At 41.3% G+C, this 25,343-nt stretch overlaps 2 protein-coding genes across 2 annotated transcripts in view; one reads left to right on the top strand and one right to left on the bottom strand.

Moving 5' to 3' along the window:
• LOC132881768 (peroxynitrite isomerase THAP4-like) overlaps positions 1-23,430 on the top strand; it is a 57,491-nt gene extending 34,061 nt beyond the window's left edge. The window contains exons 2-3 of the mRNA XM_060914628.1: positions 9,554-9,682; positions 23,040-23,430. Of these exons, the coding sequence (XP_060770611.1) occupies positions 9,554-9,682; positions 23,040-23,296 (386 nt within the window). The 3' untranslated portion in view covers positions 23,297-23,430. The remainder of the gene's footprint in view (positions 1-9,553; positions 9,683-23,039) is intronic.
• The window catches only part of cntn1a (contactin 1a), a 226,875-nt gene that overhangs the window by 174,629 nt on the left and 26,903 nt on the right, over positions 1-25,343 (bottom strand). The gene's annotated exons all lie outside the window — the stretch shown is intronic.

The raw sequence follows: 25,343 nt of genomic DNA, 5'->3' as shown, positions 1-25,343 counted from the left end.
CTACAGCATACAAAGACATTCGATACAATTTTATGCTTCCAACACTGTGGCAGCAATTTAGGGAAGAACCACATATGGGTGTGATGGTCATGTCTCCACATACATTTGGCAATACAGTGTTGTTGTTGTTGTTGTTTTTTTTTCTTTAGGGTCTACAAATGTAGAGGGATTAAGCTTTTAATTCTGAGGTATGATGATGGATTTCATCCTGACCGCAGCCAGATTAGTCATGCTTCGCTGAATTTTTAATAGCACAACTTTGTGGTCTCTTTTTGATCCGATATCAGGTGGTTTGATCAATCAGACACACTTATTTGCATACATGACAAGTGAGTCTAGAAAAAATTCTGCATCTAGTGATCTCAAACACAAACTGGAAAAAAAATAAACTTGACAAGTAGCAAACCATGGTCACTGGACCTCAGTCTGCAGGTTACAGGTTGACCTCCAAAGCATCTTGGTTTGCATGGATTATAAATCAGTGAAACAGGGGGCGTCGTGGCTCAGGTGGCTAAGGCGCCATACCGTAAATCCGGCGACCCGGGTTCGATTCCGACCCGAGGTCATTTCCCGATCCCTCCCTGTCTCTCTCTCCCACTCATTTCCTGTCCTGTCTCTACACTGTCCTATCCAATAAAGGTGAAAAAAAGCCCAAAAAATATCTTTAAAAAAAAAAAATCAGTGAAACAGTAGCATCCCTGTAGTACGGAGAATTCAAATATGTATCCATAGCACTAAATAATGTAGGTGTTTCTATGACCGTCCTAGAGCCTACACTGAAAACAATATAAGGAAAATAAAATTTTGCACTTGGAGAGGAGTTATATAACCATACCCATTTAAAATGCAAGTGGATAACATTTTTATATGTGACACTTCCCAATGCATTATTTAATACAGACTTTCAGACGTCTGTCTTGCAGTGTATGCCACTCTTGTTTCTGGGAACTGCAGAGGTGCCACTTATCACCCTCAATCTCCCCATCGTCCACTGAATGTCTCTTGTGTTTTGTAACTGAGTGTTTGTCAGTTGCAGACATCTCCTCAGTTCGAAATAGAGCAATAGCTTTTGAAAAGGCACTCAGAGGCATACAGAGGAAATATACTGCCTAAAATGAGAATAATAGGGTGCTTCTCGTTTGCCGGGCGCAGTCGTGACTGGTACAGGCCTCTGAGAAGTAGCACAGAGCTGGCTTTGTGGTAAGCTACTGTATCTCTGGATGACATCCAGTGCAAAAATAGTCAGTCATTCTTCCCAGAGCATGACCTTCTGTGGCCTAGATATAACTCTGCTAATCATTCCTCTGCTCTTCAGCATGTCACAAGATAATAATCTATCTGTAATTGAGTAGAAAATATAATGTGTACTAGAAAAAAATACCTCTGAAAATCATGGGACGGAGTTAAGACTACAATCCTGGCACACAATGGGCCTCCAATTACACAAATCATCTCCCAGTGGATTCCTGTTGTAGAGCTTCAACTTCCATGGGAATGGTGACATGGCACATGGTGTACTGTTTGCTTTCAGAATGGTGATCTAGGGGCAGGCTGTGAAACAGCAGCTCCCACGTCTCACCTGTGTACTGAAGGTGCAGAATGCCTTCAAGAGAGATTTGTGAAAACGCCCAAAGCATAGACTGAATGCAAAAACAACGAGTGGTTGAGAATGTTGAGTGAGCACGTTTCACTGTTGCGTATATAATACCTTGCATTCATTAGCACACACACCGTATTTCCAGCTCACTTGCAGGTCAGTGTGACGCTGCACTCCATCTGGCAGTTGATGTTGAGCGTGGCGATAAGATGAGCAAGCAGAAATCTTTGAACACCCAGAAAAAAGATTCAAATAATTCATATACAAACAGAATGAAAAACAAATCTCTTTTTAGACAGCGAAGACTCCGCCTGTGATTGTGCACATCTGGGCCAGATGCCACCCTGACAGTTCATCTCCCAAATGCATCCCAATCCCTCATGTGGTAACCACACTCTCTACCCACAAACCCCGTTATGAATTTTCCATCATTAACGAAATGATATCCAGTGTCAGATAACATAACATAAGGGAACAAAAGAAAAAACATCTCTGTGGGCTGTTTCAATATTCAGGGATGGTTTCTATGTAAGTGGAAGAGTTTGGGGGCAAGTCAGACTTCTGAATAAAACATTTCTTGTCGTTTGATTGACAGTCGCTTGTAAACTGGATAAGCTCCATAAGCTGGTATATCTCTATAAGCATACCAACCTGTTTCCTCATTGTGACACTACAGTGGTGCTTGAAAGTTTGTGAACCCTTTAGAATTTTCTATATTTCTGCATAAATATGACCTAAAACAACATCAGATTTTCACAGAAGTCCTAAAAGGAGATAAAGAGAACCCAGTTAAACAAAGGAGACAAAAATATTATACTTGGTCATTTATTTATTGAGGAAAATGAGGCAATATTACATATCTGAGAGTGGGAAAAGTATGTGAACCTTTACTTTCAGTATCTGGTGTGACCCCCTTGTGCAGCAATAACTGCAACTAAACGTTTCCGGTAACTGTCGATCAGTCCTGCACACCGGCTTGGAGGAATTTTAGCCCATTCCTCCGTACAGAACAGCTTCAACTCTGGGATGTTGGTGGGTTTCCTCACATGAACTTCAGGTCCTTCCACAACATTTCCATTGGATTAAGGTCAGGACTTTGACTTGGCCATTCCAAAACATTAACTTTATTCTTCTTTAACCATTCTTTGGTAGAACGACTTGTGTGCTTAGGGTCGTTGTCTTGCTGCATGACCCACCTTCTCTTGAGATTCAGTTCATGGACAGATGTCCTGACATTTTCCTTTAGAATTCGCTGGTATAATTCAGAATTCATTGTTCCATCAGTGAAGGCAAGTCGTCTTGGCCCAGATGCAGCAAAACAGGCCCAAACCATGATACTACCACCACCATGTTTCACAGATGGGATACGGTTCTTATGCTGGAATGCAGTGTTTTCCTTTCTCCAAACACAGCGCTTCTCATTTAAACCAAAAAGTTCTATTTTGGTCTCATCCGTCCACAAAACATTTTTCCAATAGCCTTCTGGCTTGTCCACGTGATCTTTAGCAAACTGCAGACAAGCAGCAATGCTCTTTTTGGAGAGCAGTGGCTTTCTCCTTGCAACCCTGCCATGCACACCACTGTTGTTCAGTGTTCTCCTGATGGTGGACTCATGAACATTAACATTAGCCAATGTGAGAGAGGCCTTCAGTTGCTTAGAAGTTACCCTGGGGTCCTTTGTGGCCTCACCAACTATTACACGCCTTGCTCTTGGAGTGATCCTTGTTGGTCGACCACTCCTGGGGAGGGTAACAATGGTCTTGAATTTCCTCCATTTGTACACAATCTTTCTGACTGTGGATTGGTGCAGTCCAAACTCTTAAGAGATGGTATTGTAACCTTTTCCAGCCTGATGAGCATCAACAACGCTTTTTCTGAGGTCCTCAGAAATCTAGATCCCTGTTCTTTAAATAAAACAGGGTGCCCACTCACACCTGATTGTCATCCCATTGATTGAAAACACCTGACTCTAATTTCACCTTCAAATTAGCTGCTAAACCTCAAGGTTCACATACTTTTGCCACTCACAGATATGTAATATTGGATCATTTTCCTCAATAAATAAATGACCAAGTATTATATTTTTTTCTCATTTGTTTAACTGGGTTCTCTTTATCTACTTTTAGGACTTGTGTGAAAATCTGATGATGTTTTAGGTCATATTTATGCAGAAATATAGAAAATTCTAAAGGGTTCGCAAACTTTCAAACACCACTGTAATATATCAAAATTAAGGTAATTACAAAAAACACATTAAGCCAAATCAAAGTCTAGTTTATATTTAACTACGCAGAAATGGTCCATTAAAATACAGGCTTTGTACCTGAGGAAGGATCCGTTTTCTAGACCAATGGAGTTGTTTTATACTCAGTGCACTAAAATCATTATCGATGTCAACAGAAGATGTTTGATGAACCCTTGTGAAAGTGCTGATAATACCGGAACACCGGATGCTCTATTGATCTGCTACTTCCTTTTAAAATCCCCACTTTATTTCTTGCTAATATCTACAGCACCTCTAGAACGCACCCATATTCATAGACCTGGCAGGCATAGTTATGAGCATGACTGAGCATCTTGTGCTAACTTTGGATGTAAAAACACAAGCTTAAAAGCTGTAATGTACTCTGTAAATCACCATAAAGGAGTCTGGAGGAGGTCTCTTGCATATTTAGTAGGAGACAAACCCACTCAACAGCCCACTCAATGCAGCATAGGTAAAGGGCTTCGTGATACACTGGATTTTAATTATAATAAAACTAAACATGATTTAGCAGAGGCTGCACAGGGTCTGTGGCAAAAAAGATGGTCTCAAAAATGTAATAACTCTTCACGTAAGATCAGCCAGGTCTGTGAATACTCTTCAATCAAACCAATTTGTATATACACCAACCTCAACTCCAATTTTCATCAGCAATTTACTGAACTATGTTGAATAAATAACATAGTTGGTCCCATTCACTTCATCCTGAAGTTGATTGTTTTCCTGTAACAACAAATATTGAAGGGCAGCACGGTGGTGTAGTGGTTAGCACTGTCGCCTCACAGCAAGAAGGTCCGGGTTCGAGCCCTGTGGCCGGCGAGGGCCTTTCTGTGCAGAGTTTGCATGTTCTCCCCGTGTCTGCGTGGGTTTCCTCCGGGTGCTCTGGTTTCCCCCACAGTCCAAAGACATGCAGGTTAGGTTAACTGGTGACTCTAAATTGAGCGTAGGTGTGAATGTGAGTGTGAATGGTTGTCTGTGTCTATTGTCAGCCCTGTGATGACCTGGCGACTTGTCCAGGGTGTACCCCGCCTTTCGCCCGTAGTCAGCTGGGATAGGCTCCAGCTTGCCTGCGACCCTGTAGAACAGGATAAAGCGGCTACAGATAATGAGATGAGATGAGATGAGATGAGATGAGATGAACAAATATTGAAGTCCACAGTAACTTGCCAATTATTAAAATTGTTAATTTATGAACCAAACATGTCAGGTTTATGGCCACATTTAACAATTAATGTGATATGTCCAACAAACATGTCACAGTATGCTGTGGGTGGCACTGTGGCCTCACAGCAAGAAGGCTCCGGGTTTGAACCTCACGGCCGATAAGGGCCTTTCTGTGTGGAGTTTGCATGTTCTCCCTGTGACTGCGTGGGTTTCTGGTTTCCCCCACACTGCAAAGACATGCAGGTTCAGTAAAATACCCCAGCCACTGGGTTTGCACAAGCCTGGACAGACCGGGGAGGGTTGTGTCAGGAAGGGCATCTGGTGTAAAAACCTTTGCCAATCAGTTGGAAGAAGAAGAAATAGTCCAGCAAACAAACTATTTGCTGTTATCACCGTAACAGCCGTGTCCACAAGCCTTTCGATTTTTCTCACTCTAATTTAAAGTTAGACGGCCTTTCGATTTCATAAAATCAGTGAAATTTAGTTCCCTTTGAAATTTGGTCATTGTGATAGATGTTTATTTCTGTAATATCAAAAAAAAAACCAGGCCATTCTGTGGCTGGGAAATTATTTAATCTGAGGGAATTCCCGAGCAAGTAATGTGCATGAAATCGCTTGCTTTGCACAGTCAAGCAGACAGAGGAAGTCCGTGTGCACATGTGCAGGTTTACCACCTTCTTCTTTTGGGTTTTACGGCAGCTGGTATCCACAGTGTTGCATTACTGCCATCTACAGGTTTACCTTGACCGTGCACTGACTTACATCATTCTGTCACTGAACGAACAGCTGATCACACCGAGGTGCTCGCTGACCGTCGATATTTATTAGTTTGGTCCTGCGTTTCATTTCCTTTGCAACATAACATCTTTTCTCCTCGCTTTCCGTTACTGTAGTCGGTGTTTCACATTTCATTTGCACACTCACGTCCTCCGTTTTTCTCTTCTGTTTCAAATTTGTATCCCACAATGCCTTGCGTGAACGGAGAAAGCCCATCATGTTATGCATGACATAGTCTCTTGAATTGCGTCATGGTGAAGCAGGAAAAAATAGCGGAGAATTTAGGGCCACGTGGCTCTAAATTCATTAATTGCTCTATTTAAAAATAACAACAATAATTAATAATAATAATAATAATAATAATAATAATAAACCGCGTGGGTTTCCTCCGGGTGCTCCGGTTTCCCCCACAGTCCAAAGACATGCAGGTTAGGTTAACTGGTGACTCTAAATTGACCGTAGGTGTGAGTGTGAGTGTGAATGGTTGTCTGTGTCTATGTGTCAGCCCTGTGATGACCTGGCGACTTGTCCAGGGTGTACCCTGCCTTTCACCCGTAGTCAGCTGGGATAGGCTCCAGCTTGCCTGCGACCCTGTAGAACAGGATAAAGCGGCTAGAGATAATGAGATGAGATGAGATAATAATAAAATTTGAAGTCTGTGATTCGAATTCAGTAGCTTTCAGTCCACTACACAAAAATAATTGGGTGTTCGGGAAAATTCTTTTTATGACCTACACTTGAAAAATCTGAAAGGCAGTACAGCTTTAATGAGACAAAAAAAAAAAAATGCAGCTTGTCAGATCACTGAGAAACCCCTCCGCCCTGAAGACCTGCCTGTGGAGAAAAACGTAAAGTTACAGCTTTACCTCTGATGTTACAAAGTGCTGACCCTGGAGACTCTTTCCTTAAACGTTAAATAAACCTCCTCATATACAGTAGCAGTCAAAAGTTTGGACACACCTACTCATGCATAGTTTTTTGGGTTGGGTTTTTTTTTTTTTGCTTTTTTTTGGGGGGGGTTGTATTTTGATGATTTTCTACATTGTAGAACAATACTGAAGACATCAAAACTATGAAATAACATCTGGAACACATATGGAATTATGTGGTAAACAAAAAGTTGAAAAAACCTAAATGTGTTTGATATTTTCGATTCTTCAAAGCAGCCAGTGTTTCCCTTGATGATGCTTTGCACACTATTGGCATTATCTTAAGCAACTTAATCAGGTAGTCACCTGGAATGTGTTTCAATTAACAGGCGTGTCGTCAAAAGTTAATTAGTGCAATTTCTTGCCTTCTTAAAGGTCATAGGCAGCGGTCGGAGGTGAAACATAGAATATCAATTTTAGTGTCTAGAAGAACAACCCAAAAAGCGAATTCAATCTTCCTAGTGTCTAATTTGCACCCTAAAATTGAATAAAACGGTTAAAGTATACTGTTTTGCCCAATTTCCAAAGGTTTGTTTACATCTCACTTACGCGCACTTTCACCGCCAGGGGACCGTCGTCATGACGTCATTCAAGCCAAACATACCGGGAGCAGTTCTGTGTTTACCTGCGAACCGAGCACACGTGTACGGGCTTTGGTCGTGAGCGGTTGTGTAAAATATCTGAAAGCGATCGCGATTTTGAAGCAGGAAGTCTCCAAATTAAACATCGAGAGGTGAAACCATATATGTATGAACCTATGGCCATTGCGAAGCAATCGGTGAATGTGGCTCACTGGTTTGACCGTGCGGCCTCGGAATCTGACACCGACTCGGCCGACTCTGATTGCGGTGACCCCGGACCTCAACAAGACTCACGCACAAACGATTTATCCTGGTAGTTATGATAAATTCCTACTTTTGTCGTAATACTGAATAAGAGCCCTTTTGAAGAATAATTAAACCGCCCTCCCTAGTGGATGTAGGTAACGATTACTTGACAGTGCGCCAGTAGGCCACATTAGCCTGCCATCCGTGGCATTATACTATTTATAGCCTACTCTAAGACTACGTTCAGACTGCACCCTGAAATGACCCATATCCGATTTTTTTGCCCATATGCGACCTGTATCCGATTTGTTATTGATAATCTGAACGACACAGATCCTTTTTTTTCCACATGCGACCCAGGCCGCTTGGATATGTGGTCCTAAATCCGATGCATATCCGATATTTTCACATGCGACTGCAGTCTGACCGGACAGGTCGCATTCATGCGACCTACACGTCATCAACAAGAGACAAACGTCACTATTCTGCGTTGGCTAATCCCGCCTCTTTGGTGGAAAACAACAACATTTGTACAGTTTTCAGAATTTAAATAAACTTTTATAGAATTGATCAAGCTAATGGTGGATTTGGTAGGGACCTGGATGTTGATCTGTTAGCCTGATTAAATAAAACAGTTTCTATAACTGATTTATAACTTAAACCATCCTGTATTACAAGATTATAAGATTGTTCTGGAAATTTCCAGTAATTTGACACCTTCGGTCTCATTAGTCTGCTGCCCACATTAATCAGATTATTGTGTGAGTTCCACCGCCGCTGCCACAAAAACCACACCGCCAGGTCTCGCCTCATCTCCATAGCAAACTGCACTGGTGTTTCTGCACCTTGAGCCAGTGCTGAGAGAAGTTGCAGAATTCAGCTGGCTATAAACAATCTAAATAAATATTTATAAAAATGTAGAAAAAGTTTATTAATATGACGAAATAAATATGTGCAAATTATTAAGCCTGAATTAAGAGTTTGGTAATACAGCGGCCGTATCCCAAATGACTGCCTACTGAAGCTCGAGTGCACTATATAGAGTTTAAAAATCCATTACTTCCTAGTAACATGTAGTGCACTTATATAGAAATTAGAGAGACATTTAGGAGTCAACCCTCGTTACCAGGCTACACGTTTTCATTTTAGTTCAGAAACAAAAACACACACGAGACCTCACACTTTAACACTAACCAGATAATTAAACAAACAAACAAAATCATTAAACATGAAGAGTGCGCTTTTTTTTTTGTTTACGTATTACGTAGATGTGCTTATTACGTGTCAATTTGCGCATGCGGGACACTTTTGGGTCGTTTTCCGTTTATATTGGAGATCGCATACAAGTCTCATATAATTGGTAATGTGAACGGCCTAACAAAAAAATCAGATTTCACAACAAATCGGATATGGGTCGTTTCAGGTTGCAGTCTGAACGTAGTGTAAGTGAGGAAATACCCCTTTGTCTCATTTCCACAATGATTATACAGGATCCCTCAGGATTCTTGATTTGTCAATTACAAGCAAAAGTAAAAATGTTTACCTCCAATCTTCTCCTTTTGCTTGAGCGTTTCTTCTTTGACTACTTGATTTTGTTTTACGTGCACAATCCACTCTCTCCGCCTCTTCTCCTCTTCCAGAAAAAAAATACAACCCTCTGGCTTCACGTGCACAATCCACTCTCTCCGCCTCGTCTCCTCTTCCGGAAAAAAAAAACTCTGGCTTCATGCGCACAATCCACTCGTTCCGCCTCTTCTCCTTTTTCGGAAAAAGCCAACCCTCTCGATCTGCCTTTTCTCCTCTTTTGGAAAAAGCCAACCTACTCGCTCCGCCTCTTCTCCTCTTTTGGAAAAAGCCAACCCACTCACGCCACCTCTTCTCCTTTTTCAGAAAAAGCCAACCCACTCACTCTGCCTCTTCTCCTTTTTCGGAAAAAGACTTTTGGATGTGGCTTCATGCGCACAATCCACTCATTCCGCCTCTTCTCCTTTTTCAGAAAAAGCCAACCCTCTCGATCTGCCTTTTCTCCTCTTTTGGAAAAAGCCAACCCACTCACTCCGCCTCTTCTCCTCTTCCGGAAAAAGCCAATCGGCTCTACCCACCTCTTCTCCTCTCTCTGAAAAAGGTAAAAACTTCTTCCTGAACCGGTCCCATTGTTACAGTTCACTGCACAACAATAAGCCATGTTTTTTCTTTGGAAATTCCTGAACGCACATCTGCACTCAAGCCAAACGGCAACGTAAGTAAATGGAAGTGGACTCAACTCAAGCTGTTTGTTTGTCTTGAATGATGTCACACACCGAGTGGTCACGAAAATTCGCCACGATCCGCGCTAACTTATTTTAATTATTACTTATTAACAATACTTCTTGGGACCAGAAAAAAAAATTAGAGGGTTTAACATATAAAGTTTCAAATGTGCATGAATTGAAAACCGTTGCCTATAACCTTTAATGTCTTTGAGATCAAATAGTAAATAATAAAAATACAGTAAATAACCCAATTCCACAAATCCATCATTACTTTAAGATGTGAAGTGTCTTTTTATTAATTAAAAATGATTATTTTACATAATATATTATATGATATATATTTAAAGAAAGAAAGAAAAACCATTGAATTAGAAGGTGTGTCCAAACTTTGGACTGGTACTGTAAATCTCCTCACGAAAAACCTCACCAGATAAATAGATTAAAATCTATGTGGAGTGTCTGCAATACAAATCCCTTTGTAAGATGCTACAATAGAAATGCTAACTTGTTAAAATGAGTATCATTACTTTAAACCTGTGTAGATGAAGTATTCTCCAAGACATACAGTAAGTGCTATTATAGAAAATTAATCAACACCTTCTGACCAATCAGCTTTTAGAACTGGTTTAGTTTTTAGACAACTGATTAGTATTGACTTTCCAAAAAAGGCAGGGAAAGGAAACCAATAGGCTGAAACTGTTCGGGGTCGTGGAGGTGTGGTGAGATAAGAATGGACCGTTTCACGGATACCACCATTTTGGATGTGGCGCGGCGCACTCTGGGACCGTTTGGGGACAAACAAACGCCTGAACCAGGCAGCATGGCAAACTCTTGTGTGGTCTGATAGCATCTTTAGGTCACTCCGGTTGATCAACCGCAGCCACAAAGGACGCCACTTGACAGGACACGAATGCCACTTAAAGGGGAACAGAGGGCAATATATAGAGTAAATATAACAATAAAACACACATTAACGAACCTTATTCAAGACTTACAAAAGTTTTTTGTTCTAAGGTTGGAAAGTTATAGTGTTTTGAAAGTAGCTCGAGCAAACTATTTCCGCAGTTTGAACAGCCCGCCATGATATTAATTTTATCCAATCAGAATGCACGTTCATTTTCTCTGCGTAACACTCATGACGTATGTATGTGCCCAGTTGTGTTGGCTCATTGAGGTTGGGAATAGCACGTGTGAATCGGAAAGTAGGATGAATTGTAAGTGATTGGCTACACAATGCCACAGTGTGTTGCTTTCGGGTGTAATAACAGGACCGATGGAAAGCATAACGATCCTCCAGACGTGTCTTTTCACTCGTTTCCGCTGAAAAACACCAAGCGAGTTCGAGCTTTCTTCTCTTCTTTCGTCATCACCGGAGTCGAGAGTACCTCTCCTAGGTTCAAACTGGTACCCTTCTAAGCCATAGCCTGCTTGCAGTGTGTCTTGCGGGATCTCTTCGTATGATTCGACAGAGCTGTCGCTTTCACTTGATGCGCCCGACGCCATGATTACACGCTTCTCTCCTAGTGCAGTGGGGTAGGGCTGACGTCACGGTCTTTTAAAAATGGCGACTCTTGTGCCGTTTAGCGTACCGACTATTATATTTACAATTACCAAGATATTTCGTTGTTTTCTAGTATATAAATTTGATAGAATACTTAAGAATACGTTACTTTGTCACATCAGCAACTGTATATATTATATTTGGTACCCCTTTAAGTTCTTTTACATGATCTTTGATAACTACTCTGAAAAGAAATAAAAACAAATTTCAATATCTTGGCTCAGATCAACATAGCTCAGATATGTGCCACATGTGAAAAAAGATAGGATTATGGCCACACCTGTGCTTACCTGTACTTCCAGGTAAGTGTGTTATCCATGTCTTGATTTAGATCAGATATATAGGTCTACAATCTAATAGGATTAATAAATTTAAGATTGATAATAACTTATACATTCACTTATTGTTAACCTATTTTTCAACAAATGAAACAAGCCTAGGTCCATATATTTAAATCACCATTTTGAACCGAACTCCTGAGGCCTGATGTAGATTCTAAACTAAGCAACCTTTATCCGAAAATTTCAACTAAAGGGTAAACCATGGTAATGTCATGGTAAAGTCCCCTCTGACCGACAAGGGCGTAACTTTGTGTTCAAAGTTGGTGGGGACATTTCCAGGCACGATACTTCCCTTCAAGGGGGGTCAGGGGGCATGGTCCCCCTGGAGAAAATTTAGAAAGATCCCGTTTTAAGGCTTAATTTTGATGCATTTTGAGATGCGTACTATGGCCTCACTACTTTTATGAAAACCATTTCAGGGCAGGCTGTCAATGGGTATGCAGTGAAAGGCTGGAAACATGATGGACCAAACAAATGTAGAACTGGGGGGGATCCTGCCCCAGAAAATTTTGTGAATCTTCACACATAAATAAAGCAATCTGATGCACTCTGATGGGTAAAAGGTGGTAAAATACACCTACCAAATACTCTCTTGCACACTGGTTGATTGAACATACTTTACATATGAACTATATACACATTACACATTATTACTAGATTCTGTGGAAGGACTTGTGTCCTGCAGTACAACCGCTATATGAAAAAATACACAATAAACAGTATCATCTTAAAACATTCATTGCCATCTTTTTATTGTTGATTCTAGTGTCACAAAAAAACAATAGGGCCACCAACAATGCTCAGTCAAAACAGATACAAACTAAGGGGTAAGGGATAGCACATAAACAGGACTACTCAAAACTAAACCAGGACTATACACGAGCCAGGTCTAAACCAGAACTTCAATGTTTCAGCCAGGGCAAACACAGATCACATCAGGACTAAACCAAGGCTAAACCACAAACAAGAGCAAACTAAACTAGAATGAATATAATAATAAACTAGATTATACCTGGACTAAACCAGGATTACACCAGGTCTGGGAAGAAACAGGTGTAGCAGTTTCAACAAGGCACAAATTAATAATATAATCTTACATATAAAGGAAATCTAGGTGATTTTATAATCTGTGTAATTTGTGCAAACCACAAAATGTATTTGCAAGTCAAACAATTCAATTCAAATTATTACAAAATTTAAAACATTTCAAAAAGAAACGAACATCTCAACATTAGGGACGAACATCACAATAATGTAAAAAAAGCCTCCAGTTTACAGTTATTTAAAAAATAATAATAATTAAAAAGAAACAAAAAAATGAAACTTCCCTTGCCCTCCATGTAAGACTATGCACCACAGTATTCATTTAAAAGTACCAAACACCTTCCTTCTCCTGTCACTTACTTCCACAAACTGCTGACAAATGTCTTTAATGTTCACATTGTCCAGTTTGGTCCAATGAGTCGTTGGTTGCTACACACATAGCAGAGAGCTGCCGCCAATCAGGTTACAGCTCTCAAAACAGCAGCTAAGCGGCGGCAACAGCGGGGCTTGTCATTCATGGGATAAAACAGGGGAAAACAGTCGCGCGTGTCTCTAAACGTTCGGAAAAGGCGTGAAATGTTGGTGGGGACTGTCCCCTGCCCTGTCAATGTTGGTGGGGACATGTCCCCACCTGTCCTTATTAAAGTTACGCCTGTGCTGACCGATGATACTAAAACATTAATAATAATGCCATTATAATACCATTATGGCTATAGTCTACACGTAGTATAGTACTATTATATTCATAATATCGCTCACTTGTCCTTATACCGTCGATTACTGTTGCATTTATAAACTGCACATCGGTCAGCACCACCCATTTCACTCTAGGAGTAAAACACACACTGGCAGGACAAATGAGTACGAGGCTTTTATGACTTAATTACTAACACAACGTCTACAACAAGTCCGCGTAGGCTGACATCTCGCATGGGATGCTTTGTTTGTTCCCAAACGGTCCCAGAGTGCACCGCGCCAAATCCAAAATGGCAATATCCGTGAAATGGCTGATCCACAAGCAGAACACAGACAGTAAACAAATAAATAGAGAGATTTAATCCAGGAAAAAGGGCGTGGCACAAGGGTAAACAAACGGGACAAAAACAAATGGCAATAATAATCCAGATAACAAGAGACGGCGGCAGGGCTCGAAATTAACTTTTTTTCTTTGTGTCCCCCAGTGGTCCCGAATTCTGTGTTGTATTGTCCCGAATGGAAGCAATAGTGTCCCTATTTTTTTCCTCTCTGAAATAACCAGTGGTTAATATTATCATATGAAGTTACTATTATATTTGTAACTATGCGATTTTGAACCCTTTATATCATTTTTACAATAAGTCACAAGACACAAGCGACACATGTCCTATACATCATCTACTTCAAAATTAGTTATTGCATTTTCAGTTTATTAAACTTTGGCGATCTCACTGTATGAATAGATACCCGTTTATTTAAAGGGGCCAACTAGCTCATTCGGCGGCACGGTGGTGTAGTGGTTAGCGCTGTCGCCTCACAGCAAGAAGGTCCGGGTTCGAGCCCCGTGGCTGGCGAGGGCCTTTCTGTGTGGAGTTTGCATGTTCTCCCCGTGTCCGCGTGGGTTTCCTCCGGGTGCTCCGGTTTCCCCCACAGTCCAAAGACATGCAGGTTAGGTTAACTGGTGACTCTAAATTGACCGTAGGTGTGAATGTGAGTGTGAATGGTTGTCTGTGTCTATGTGTCAACCCTGTGATGACCTGGCGACTTGTCCAGGGTGTACCCCGCCTTTCACCCGTAGTCAGCTGGGATAGGCTCCAGCTTGCCTGCGACCCTGTAGAAGGATAAAGCGGCGAGAGATAATGAGATGAGATGAGATAAATACACGCATGTATTTTTGTGATAAATCCATATTATACTGAGCACATTTCCCACATAATCTTCGCTAAGGTTTCGGACAGCACTACAAAATGGCGTCCCCACTATATAGTGCCCTATATAGTGAGTAGGGAGCGATTTCGGACACAGGGAAAACTTCCGGCTTGATTACATCAGCATTCGAAAGAGGGTCCACGCATCTTTTGACAACGTTGGCAGATGCTGGTCACTTTGATTTCCGCTGTACGTTTTACTTCCGTCCTACGAAGTCTCGCACAGGTCTCAACGAATCTCGTTTACAGCCATCGCTTTGACATATGGACTGATATATTACAGAGCATATTTCAAACACACATAACTTGCTATAGCAGTTTTTTTCCCCTCTTCCCCATATCTTATTCTTATTCTTTTTTATATTTGTATATGCAAATACCTAATTTGATTTATCTAGAAGTTTTTATCTATTTCTATTCTCTGTTTATCCTGTAATGATGCTGCTGGAATCTTAATTTCCCTGAGGGAACCCGCCCAAAGGGATCAATAAAGTTCTATCTAATCTAATCTAATCAAAACAGCTGTCAGAAATGCATTCCTACATTTTATAGAATGAGATAAAGAGAAGTTTGATAATAAAAAATTTGCCTTCAGTTCCCCTTTAATAGCCTGGACTTTTATAACTCGAGTCTTTCGCCTCATAAGGCAAAAAGCAGATCGTACAAGCGGAACAATTTCTTTGCATGGGTTTTTATCCCAAAAATCAAAAACCTGTCTAAAGTTCTTAAATTCCAGATTTATTTCGACATAACCAGCTCTGCCTGCCCAATTGTGTGGGATGCTTTTAAATATAACATTTCAGTCACAGTGTAGTGTACCATGCACTCTCACAGCCCGATCCCTCCAGCGCTCTCTTGAAGCTGTGTGAGGGAGATAAGGCTTTCTGTGGTTGCTGTCTGCCTCACACCTACTGCTCTCTTCCTCTTGTACAGCCATTATAGACCCTATATAAATATTCAAGCATGTGAGTTTGTCCTCCTCTCCTCGTCTTTTCCTACTGCAAACAGAAAGCAACTCCGTTCTCTGACCTTCTCCACTGGAACAATCAGTAGCCAATCCATTATGGATCAACTGCTCGGAATTGCAGGATTTTGAACAGTTGGTTTATGGATACTGGTTTTGTATCACTTAAAAATAGCTTATTTGTCTGTTTTTTTTTTGTATTTGGTGCTACAGACAGTGCGAAAAATGGTATACATCGATCAGCCATAACATTAAAACCACTGACAGGTGAAGCGAATGACATGGATTGTTGTTACAGTCAGTACGTTTACATGCACGTCCAAATCGAGCTGCTGTCGGTAATCGAGCAAAGGGTCCCAGCAGGGGTGCCAGAGAAATGCAATCCTACATGCACAAGTGAAATCGGGCTATTGTGCAAGGTGCATTGTGCACCCGAGCCACACGTGGCGCTACACGCCCCATCGTGTTGGTACACTTCCGGTTGTCGTCATGAAGAAGAGCTATAGTGTTGCCAGATACTGCTGACGTATTCCAGCCCAAAACATGTTCAAATCCGCTAAAATGCACTTAAAACCCCCAATCTGGCAACACTGGCAGTTCCGTGTTCAAGCTGTTAGGCTTGCTCTAACAGACTGTATGGCTACAAACTGTCCGGCGCAGACCACTGTTTTGTAAGACAACTTATTTTGCACAATAATATTTTTCTAAAGTCCATTTTTTGCTTACAAAAAAATATTTTTTTTTTGCTTACAATTTAACTTATGTCTTAATAAACACACAAAAAGTTCAATTGTTTTGCTTTTATTGACATTCTTCAGATGCTGGACATATATATATATATATATATATATATATATATATATATATATATATATATATATACACACACACAAATACAGTGACTTGTTTATGTACACAATTCACAGCTATGCAACAGCTGTACAGATGTATTTGGTGATACAGTAAGTGAGCTAAATTTTAACAGTGCAAACAATGCCATAAAAAGAAAAGATTCATGCCGTTGTCATGATTCGTTGTCATGCCAACCGAGGCTGTTGTGTTTCCCTTGTGGTCTCGTCACTCGTCACTTCCGGAAGGGGCAGTGCTGAAGTAAGTAGCTCGAATACGTAGCTCAATAGGGTTTACATGCACTAAGTAGCTCGGCAGAAATCGCATAATCTAGGTCGTGTAGCTCGATTCCGAGAAATCAAGTTCGGTTCAATTTCAGCCGAATTAAGGTGTATACATGGCATTTTGAACTTCGATTTCAGTCGAGCAACGGCAGAAATTCGATTCTCTCTATGTGCATGTAAACGCACTGAGTGGCACCTGTCAAGGGGTGGGATATATTAGGCAGCAAGATAACTGTCAGTTCTTGAAGCTGATGTGTTGGAAGCAGGAAAAATGGGCAAGTGTAAGGATCTGAGCGACTTTGACAAGGACCAAATTGTGATGGCTAGATGACTGGGTCTGATCAGAAACTTTGACTTTGACTTTATTTGGATCCACAATTAGCTTGACATTTCTGTTAGCTATTCTCCCTGTGGTCCTATACATGAAGTACAATACAATATCACATGACAGACAGGGAAACTACGGAACAATCACACTAAAATACATAAAATACATAATCATACTGCAGAAATAAAAGAAAAAGAAAAAAAAAGAAAAATACAAGTTCATTCATTAACTGTCCTGTCGTGTGTTGTATTCCATTGATGAGACATACGGTAGAGGAAGCGTTTCCTTTCAGCATTGGTTTTAGGTTTTAGAAACTAGAAACTGCTGAAACTGTTCATGCTGGCTAAAACAGAAAGGTGTCAGCATCAACTTTTTCAGCAATTTGTGCTACAGTAGCGCTTCTATGGGGTTGGACCATATGGACTAGCCTTCGTGCCCCATGCGAATCAGTGAGCCTTTGATGCCCATGACCCTGTCGCTGGTTCACCGATTGTCCTTCCTTAGGCCACTTTTGGCAGGTACTAACCACTGTATATCGGGAACACACCACAAGATGTGCCATTTTGGAGATGCTCAGACCCAGTGATCACCATTTGGCTCTTGTCAAAGTCGCTCAGATCCTTACGCTTGCCCGTTTTTCCTGCTTCCAACACATCAGCTTCAAGAACTGACTGTTCCCTTGCTGCCTAATATATCCCACCCCTTGACAGGTGCCACTGTAACAACAATCAATGTCTTTCACTTCACCTGTCAGTGGTTTTAATGGGCTGATCGGTGTTTATCACAGTGCAATAGTTAACATTAATAAAGTCATAGCTTTGCTCCAGCATTTGTTTAAGTCAGAACCAGGTGCACTTTTGTGAGGACAACAAGGAACTGAAATGCAATTCTCTATTCATTTAATAGTCACTGTTATCACTCTGTTCCCCAGAGTGCTTTCCTTTTTTCAGAAATATAGGACAGTTTTCGGAAAGATTCCCTGCTCCAGGAACTTTTTTTTTTTAATTCAGTTCATGAAAAGAGCTGAAGTTGAAAACTGTAAAACCAGGTCAATGCAGTGCTTTTGTATGGCATGATTTTAATAGTCTTTCTTTGCACATTTACCACAGCTGAGTAAATCAGCATGATGAAGGAAAGCGCAATGAATGAACAAAATTTAAAAAAACTCATTTCTAAGCACATGAAGCTATTTCACCTTCCTCTAACTCTGTTAATGAGGGAGATACACCAGGCCAAATACAACACAGCCTATTTAACTAGAATTTTTCTATCCACAATCACTGGATATGAGCAATCGCACGCTCTGATTGGCTACTCTATTAGGAGGCTATCGGCTCATCGAGTAGAGAAAAACAAAATGGCAGAGCGTGTTACTGAACCAACCGAGGACGAAAAAAAACTGTACTCAAAAACAAAACTCCAAAAAATACAAAAAAGCAATGAAATATGGAATAAAGGTGTTTGATGGTAAGAACATATTTTTGGGGGTGGTTGTGTTTTGTTTTTATTGAGTTTCAATAAATCTCACATACAAATCGTATAATTGTCTTCAATCTGTACGTACAGAATCATAACATTTGTCAAATATGGTGTTACAAATCACAAATCTCCCCGTCCCTCCCACTCACCTTCCCTATCACCCAGTATAGAACTACAGATTGTAGAATATATCCACAGAACAAGACTAAACAATTTAAAAAAAAGGGAGGAAGAAAGAAAAGAGGAAAAGAGAGAAATGTAGTGTGTGTGTGGGGGGGGCCTCTGCTGCATTCTCTGGATAAGAAAAATGGGGAGGGGGCAGTGTTGCATTACTCTACATCAAGAGGTTCTTGTAGGGAGTCTTAGTAGTTCCAAAAAGGTCTCCAAGTTCTATCAAAAGTTTGTGAAGACCCTTTGAGTGTGTATTTAATTGCTCCAACTTCAAAAAATACAACACTTTCTGATCCACTTTGAAAAGGATGGGGGAGCCTGTTGCTTCCATTTTAAAAGAATCAGGCGCCTTGCGTCTGTAGAAAGAAGACTGAAATCAGTAGAAAGAAGATTGACTTCAGATTGTAGCCTCAAGCGTTCCTTGTAAAGATCTGGGTCTGGGAAGTGAGCATATTTTGAGTCAATATCAAGGATTCGTTGTGAGATCTCTGTCAATTTTAAACTTTTTTTCTTTTTTGACTTTAGATGAATATGCTATAATTTGCCCTCGTACACTACCGTTCAAAAGTTTGGGGTCACTTTGAAATGTCCTTATTTTTGAAAGAAAAGCACTGTTCTTTTCAATGAAGATCACTTTAAACTAATCAGAAATCCACTCTATACATTGCTCATTCATCTCATTATCTCTAGCCGCTTTATCCTTCTACAGGGTCGCAGGCAAGCTGGAGCCTATCCCAGCTGACTACGGGCGAAAGGCGGGGTACACCCTGGACAAGTCGCCAGGTCATCACAGGGCTAACATAGAGAAACAGACAACCATTCACACTCACACCTACGGTCAATTTAGAGTCACCAGTTAACCTAACCTGCATGTCTTTGGACTGTGGGGGAAACCGGAGCACCCGGAGGAAACCCACGCGGACACGGGGAGAACATGCAAACTCCGCACAGAAAGGCCCTTGCCGGTCACGGGGCTCGAACCCGGACCTTCTTGCTGTGAGGTGACAGCGCTAACCACTACACCACCGTGCCGCCCCTCTATACATTGCTAATGTGGTAAATGACTATTCTAGCTGCTGGTTTTTGGTGCAATATCTCCATAGGTGTATAGAGGCCCATTTCCAGCAACTCTCACTCCAGTGTTCTAATGGTCCAATGTGTTTGCTCATTGCCTCAGAAGGCTAATGGATGATTAGAAAACCCTTGTACAATCATGTTAGCACAGCTGAAAACAGTTGAGCTCTTTAGAGAAGCTATAAAACTGACCTTCCTTTGAGCAGATTGAGTTTCTGGAGCATCACATTTGTGGGGTCGATTAAATGCTCAAAATGGCCAGAAAAATGTCTTGACTATATTTTCTATTCATTTTACAACTTATGGTGGGAAATAAAAGTGTGACTTTTCATGGAAAACACAACATTGTCTGGGTGACCCCAAACTTTTGAACGGTAGTGTATATATACTTTAAGCGTTTCCCACAATGTTGCATGTGAGATCTCTGGGAAGGTGTTTGTTTCTAGGAAAAACTGAATCTGGTTTGAAATTAGTTCTACAAATGTGTCATCTGATAATAGTAGAGAGTTCAATCTACAAATCCTGTTAACGGGTGGTCGGTTTGGAATGTCCAAGTCAAGCACAATGGCACTATGATCAGAAATAACAATACTATTATATGAAATGGCCTTGACTTTAGATAACAGTCTATTATCATGTAGAAAGTAATCAATGCGGGTGTAGGCGTAGAGAAAAATGAATAAGCTCTGGTGTGGGGAAAATGAAACCTCCACACATCTGAGAGGCCACACTGATTCATGAAATCCTTCACCACCCCAGCAGATCCAGAAAGATTTTGGGAAGTGTTGGACGACCTAGCCAGGTTGAAATCCCCTCCTATTAAAAGAAAATTATTGTCCAAATTAGGTATTAAAGAAAATATTTTCTCAAAAAACTGAGGGTCATCAAAGATAGATGCATATACCAGAATCACAGGATTGGCAAAGAGTTGTCCAACTACTATAGTGTATCGTCCGTTAGGATCATTAGGATCTCCTTAGACTGAAAAGAGATCTCATCTCATTATCTGTAGCCGCTTTATCCTGTTCTACAGGGTCGCAGGCAAGCTGGAGCCTATCCCAGCTGACTACGGGCGAAAGGCGGGGTACACCCTGGACAAGTCGCCAGGTCATCACAGGGCTGACACATAGACACAGATAACCATTCACACTCACATTCACACCTACGGTCAATTTAGAGTCACCAGTTAACCTAACCTGCATGTCTTTGGACTGTGGGGGAAACCGGAGCACCCGGAGGAAACCCACGCAGACACGGGGAGAACATGCAAACTCCGCACAGAAAGGCCCTCGTCAGCCGCTAGGCTCGAACCCAGACCTTCTTGCTGTGAGGCGACAGTGCTAACCACTACACCACCGTGCCGCCCAACTATTAGTCTAATGTGAGCTAAACTTAATATTAGTTGAAGAGGTAAATGAAAAAAAAAAATAATAATAATATTTCTATTCTTTCATTCATACAAAATGCATGATAAGGCAGTATGAATAGCACTGAGTGCAACCAAGTTGTGGCCTATCACTCAGAAGCAGGCTTCTGCTAGTGGATATTAGTTAAGCGCTAATATCAAAGTTTAACATAGAGCAAAGATACAGTCCAGTTCCATACTGTAGCGGCAACAACTTTAAGAAAGCTAGAACGGTAACCAAGTCCAAAATGGATGAAGCTTTCTTAATAATTTCAAACCAATTTCAACCAAACTTGCACAAACTTTCACAACGAAATTCCTGAACTCTTGACAGTGGCTGCAATACAGCATGAGAAAAATAAATAAATAAATGTTAAGGCAAGTTAGCTGTAGTCTAGGCAAGTGCCTTTGCGCACTCACCGGACAGTCCAGCAGACCTGGATTAACTTTAGAACAGTGTTTCCGCTATGTACAATTGGCTGCGGCGGGCTGCCGCACCTTGATTTTTGCCGCCGCATCTTCAGGAATTCCTGAAGGGGGGCCGTGGCCCGGGTAACTTTTTGAAAATTATTTTTGAAAATTATTTTAAAAAATAGGCTAAACCAATATTTTTTGACGTTGAGCGGACTCGAGCCTGGCATGAACTGCTCCGATGCGCTATAATGACACCAATCTATCACCAGCCAATCAGAAGACTTAATCAAACGCATCTCCCGCCCACTTGTGTCCGCGTCTGAGACGTTGAATTTTCACAGAAGGAGGGAAGAAGTTGACTGAGGTAAGACTGTGTGATAAATTAATGAACGAATAAGATAAGAATTTCAACATATAGGGCTTAAGTTTGTTACCGTTAAATAAGCATTGCTTGTACAGTAACGTTGTGTCGTTACAACGTTGACCCACTTTTAACGTGCCGAGTACCGACTGTAGCCGCTAACATGCTAATTAGCTTGCTGTCAAAATTGCAAAGACCTTAAATTGCTCTGTGTAAATTAGAAAATGGCACAACTTCCTCTGTAGCCGTCAACTCAACTTGTCTTGAGTTTTGAGCCAATCACAGCAGGGCAGCACTGTGGCCTGAGGTAAAACATGATAGTTTAAGTTTGTTTAAATTACAAAAATGAGTACACCCAATGACTGTCTCATATACTCTTCATATACTCATACTGTTTAAGTAATGCAATAAAACTAATCTTTAAAAGTGGAATTTACTCAAACTGTTTGCATAGAATGAACTTTCGGGTTAAGGCCCGGTCCCACTGGCCGATGGACACAAAACGTATGCAAAAAGGACACAGCGGACGAGCAAAATTTCGGGGGTGGCTCTATCCGTTTTCATCCGCTCCAGAAATGGACAAAATTGGCGAAAATTTGCGAAAACAGAACGGAAAAGAACGGTCGTGGGTAGTATATAGCGGGGATGTTAAACGCATGTTCATAGGAAGCCTAGCGGATGAAAGCGGAAGGAAGTGGATGACAGCTCCGAAGGGGTTACCGGTGATAACTGAGAAGCAGACGCATAGCAGAAAGAGCGGATGCATAGCGGATGAAGGGGATGCATCACGTACGCCTAACGGAAACAAAGGGGATGTTGCGTGGATGTATATCGGATGCAGACCGTTCACTGCGCTAGGTGTCCTTCTGCATACTCTAGACATACTCCAGACATCCTAAATATACGAGATACATCCCAGATATAAACGCTTTGTCCGTTTTGAATACTTTATATACGAGATGCATACGCTTACATCCTTTCTATTTCCGTGCTACTAACGATGAATAGACGTTTCATGTACCTTATCTTTCCTCCCTCTTTCCGTTTTCAGCTGCAGCGGATGTGAGTTGCGAGGATGCCCAGAGGATGCAGAGAGGATACAGCAGACGTTTAACGGATGATGACGGACATAGAACGTTTGTTGCTCGTATATGTCGCGGATTTACATCGTACACGGCGGAAAGTTCATCCGTTCTAAAAGTTTTGTGCAGCTCAAAACTTTTTGCGCGGATGAAATCACAGTGGACGGATGCTCGATGGATAGAGCGTATGAAGCACGTATGCAATGAGTACACAACAGATGCATAGCGTTTTCCAACGGATGGCAAAGATTTTTTTACGTTTTACATCCTCTTTGCATCCGTAAGTGCAGTGGGACCGGGCCTTTAACAGTGTAATAGTGTTGCAGTGTTCTGCATATCTGCAATTTAATATTTCAGATCTTGAGACATGAAAGTGCTATTTTAAAAAATAAAAGGTCAGAAATATTTCCTTTGTCATCTATTTAGTTCATTTTATTTCCTCAATAATTTTCCTTGATTGAGAAATCGGTCTGGGCTCTTATGGGTTAATCAGTAGCCTGCATGCTAGTATATGTTCCATTTACAGTCAAACATTTTGATGGACTCCAGGCTCAATTTTGATTAATCAAAAATCTGCGTAGTAGTACAGTCTGAAGATGCTCTTGCACATTTGGTGTCAATTGAACAAAAATTATGGGAGGATATAGGTTTAATAAGTTTTACAATTTTTGAAGTGAGTGATGGATTGATAAGTTTAGATGTGTTCAATATTTTCTTATCTTCAGACATAATAGTCTAGATGTTTCTTTACCTGCTTGATAGTTTTGACCGGGACTCCAATCTTCCTCAGAAGAGTCATTAGTCCTTAAATTAAATTCATTATAGACATGAACTTAAAATAATTGTTTTATTTTATGGCCTCGGTGCCCTGGCTTTTGGCCTTCGTGCCCTCGGCATCAGCAGAGCGTTTGTTTTCCACACTTCGTCGACTGAAATCATACCTCCGATCCACAATGACACAAAAGAGACTGAATGACTTGATGAACTGCCATATTCACCGTGACATTCTGGAACAAACTGACATGACAGCCATCGCAAAGGAGTTCGTGCAGGCCAATGACAGACGCAGGCAGGCCTTTGGGAAGTTTTAAGGGTAAGTCATTGGTTACTTCTATTAGCACCACCGAGTGCACTGCTTCCTCTGTTTTCAATGTTTCTATACTGCATTGGTACTGATACAAGCAAGTTGTTTAAGTTGAGTTAGCCTACTACCGAGGTGCTTTTGTTGTGTACTGTTGGCTGTTTTAGCATTTTATTCTGCGCAGTTATGTGCTGGCATGTTGTGGGCTAAAGTCATGACCGATGGATTAATCTATGTATAGCCTTCTGTGCTGTTGGCTGTTTTTATCCTTGTACTGGGGTTGGACGTCTGAGCGCAGGTCTTGCACCTTCAAACATTTTCTAGGGGAAACACTGTAGAAGTAAGCTTGGTGGTAGTAGTGTCATTCCTGTTGTGGCAGTTGTCTAGTTTCCAAAAAGGCAACGGCTTCGGTTGGTGTATTGAACTCATGCTTGGCACCGTTGACGTTCACCCGGAGTTTAGCAGGGAAGAGTAGACTGAAGCATAGCCCAACTTATTTCAACTGGGCTTTTATCGGGGTGAAGGTGGCTCGCTTCCTTGCTACCTCTGCACTGTAGTCTCCGAAGATGTGGACCTCCGACCCCTTGTAATCCAGGGACCCCCTCTCCCGGGCAAGTTCCATTATTTGTTGCTTCACCTGGAAGTGATGCATGCATACTATGAAGGGACGCGGTGCGCCCTCTTGTCTTCTCTGGATGGCTAGTCTATGTGCTCTATCAATGGCCACGGGACGGGGGAAGGCGCCAGCCCCATTTCTTGCAGACAGGATTCGATAAAAGAGGTGGGTTTTGCCCCTTCTTCTCCTTCTGGTATGCCCGTAATACGTATGTTGCATCTTCCGGATCTATTCTCGAGGTCATCCAGTTTTAGCTTTCGCTGTTTGTTCTCCTTTGAAAGACAGCCAACAGTGGATTCCAATGTAGTTATTCTGTCCTGAAAGTCATTCACTGAAGTCTCGATGCACTGGATTGCCTGGCTGTGTTTAGCGATATTTGCATGGTTGGGAGAAATTTGTGCCGTCAGATTTTTAATAATTAGCTCTTCCATGCCTGCAAGTAGTTTCTGTATGTCGGCTAGAGACACAGGGCTGCTGTCTCCATCATCGTTGCTAGTCAAGTTCGATGCTAGCTCACTACTTTCACCTTCAGTTTTTTTGCCTTGTTGTTTGCCCAATTTTACCATATTTGCAGAT

This window comes from Neoarius graeffei, chromosome 2 (genome assembly GCF_027579695.1).
Source record: "Neoarius graeffei isolate fNeoGra1 chromosome 2, fNeoGra1.pri, whole genome shotgun sequence".
Taxonomy (NCBI): Eukaryota; Metazoa; Chordata; class Actinopteri; order Siluriformes; family Ariidae; genus Neoarius; species Neoarius graeffei.
Note: the sequence above shows the minus strand (reverse complement) of the source record. Positions and strands in the feature narration are given on the sequence as shown.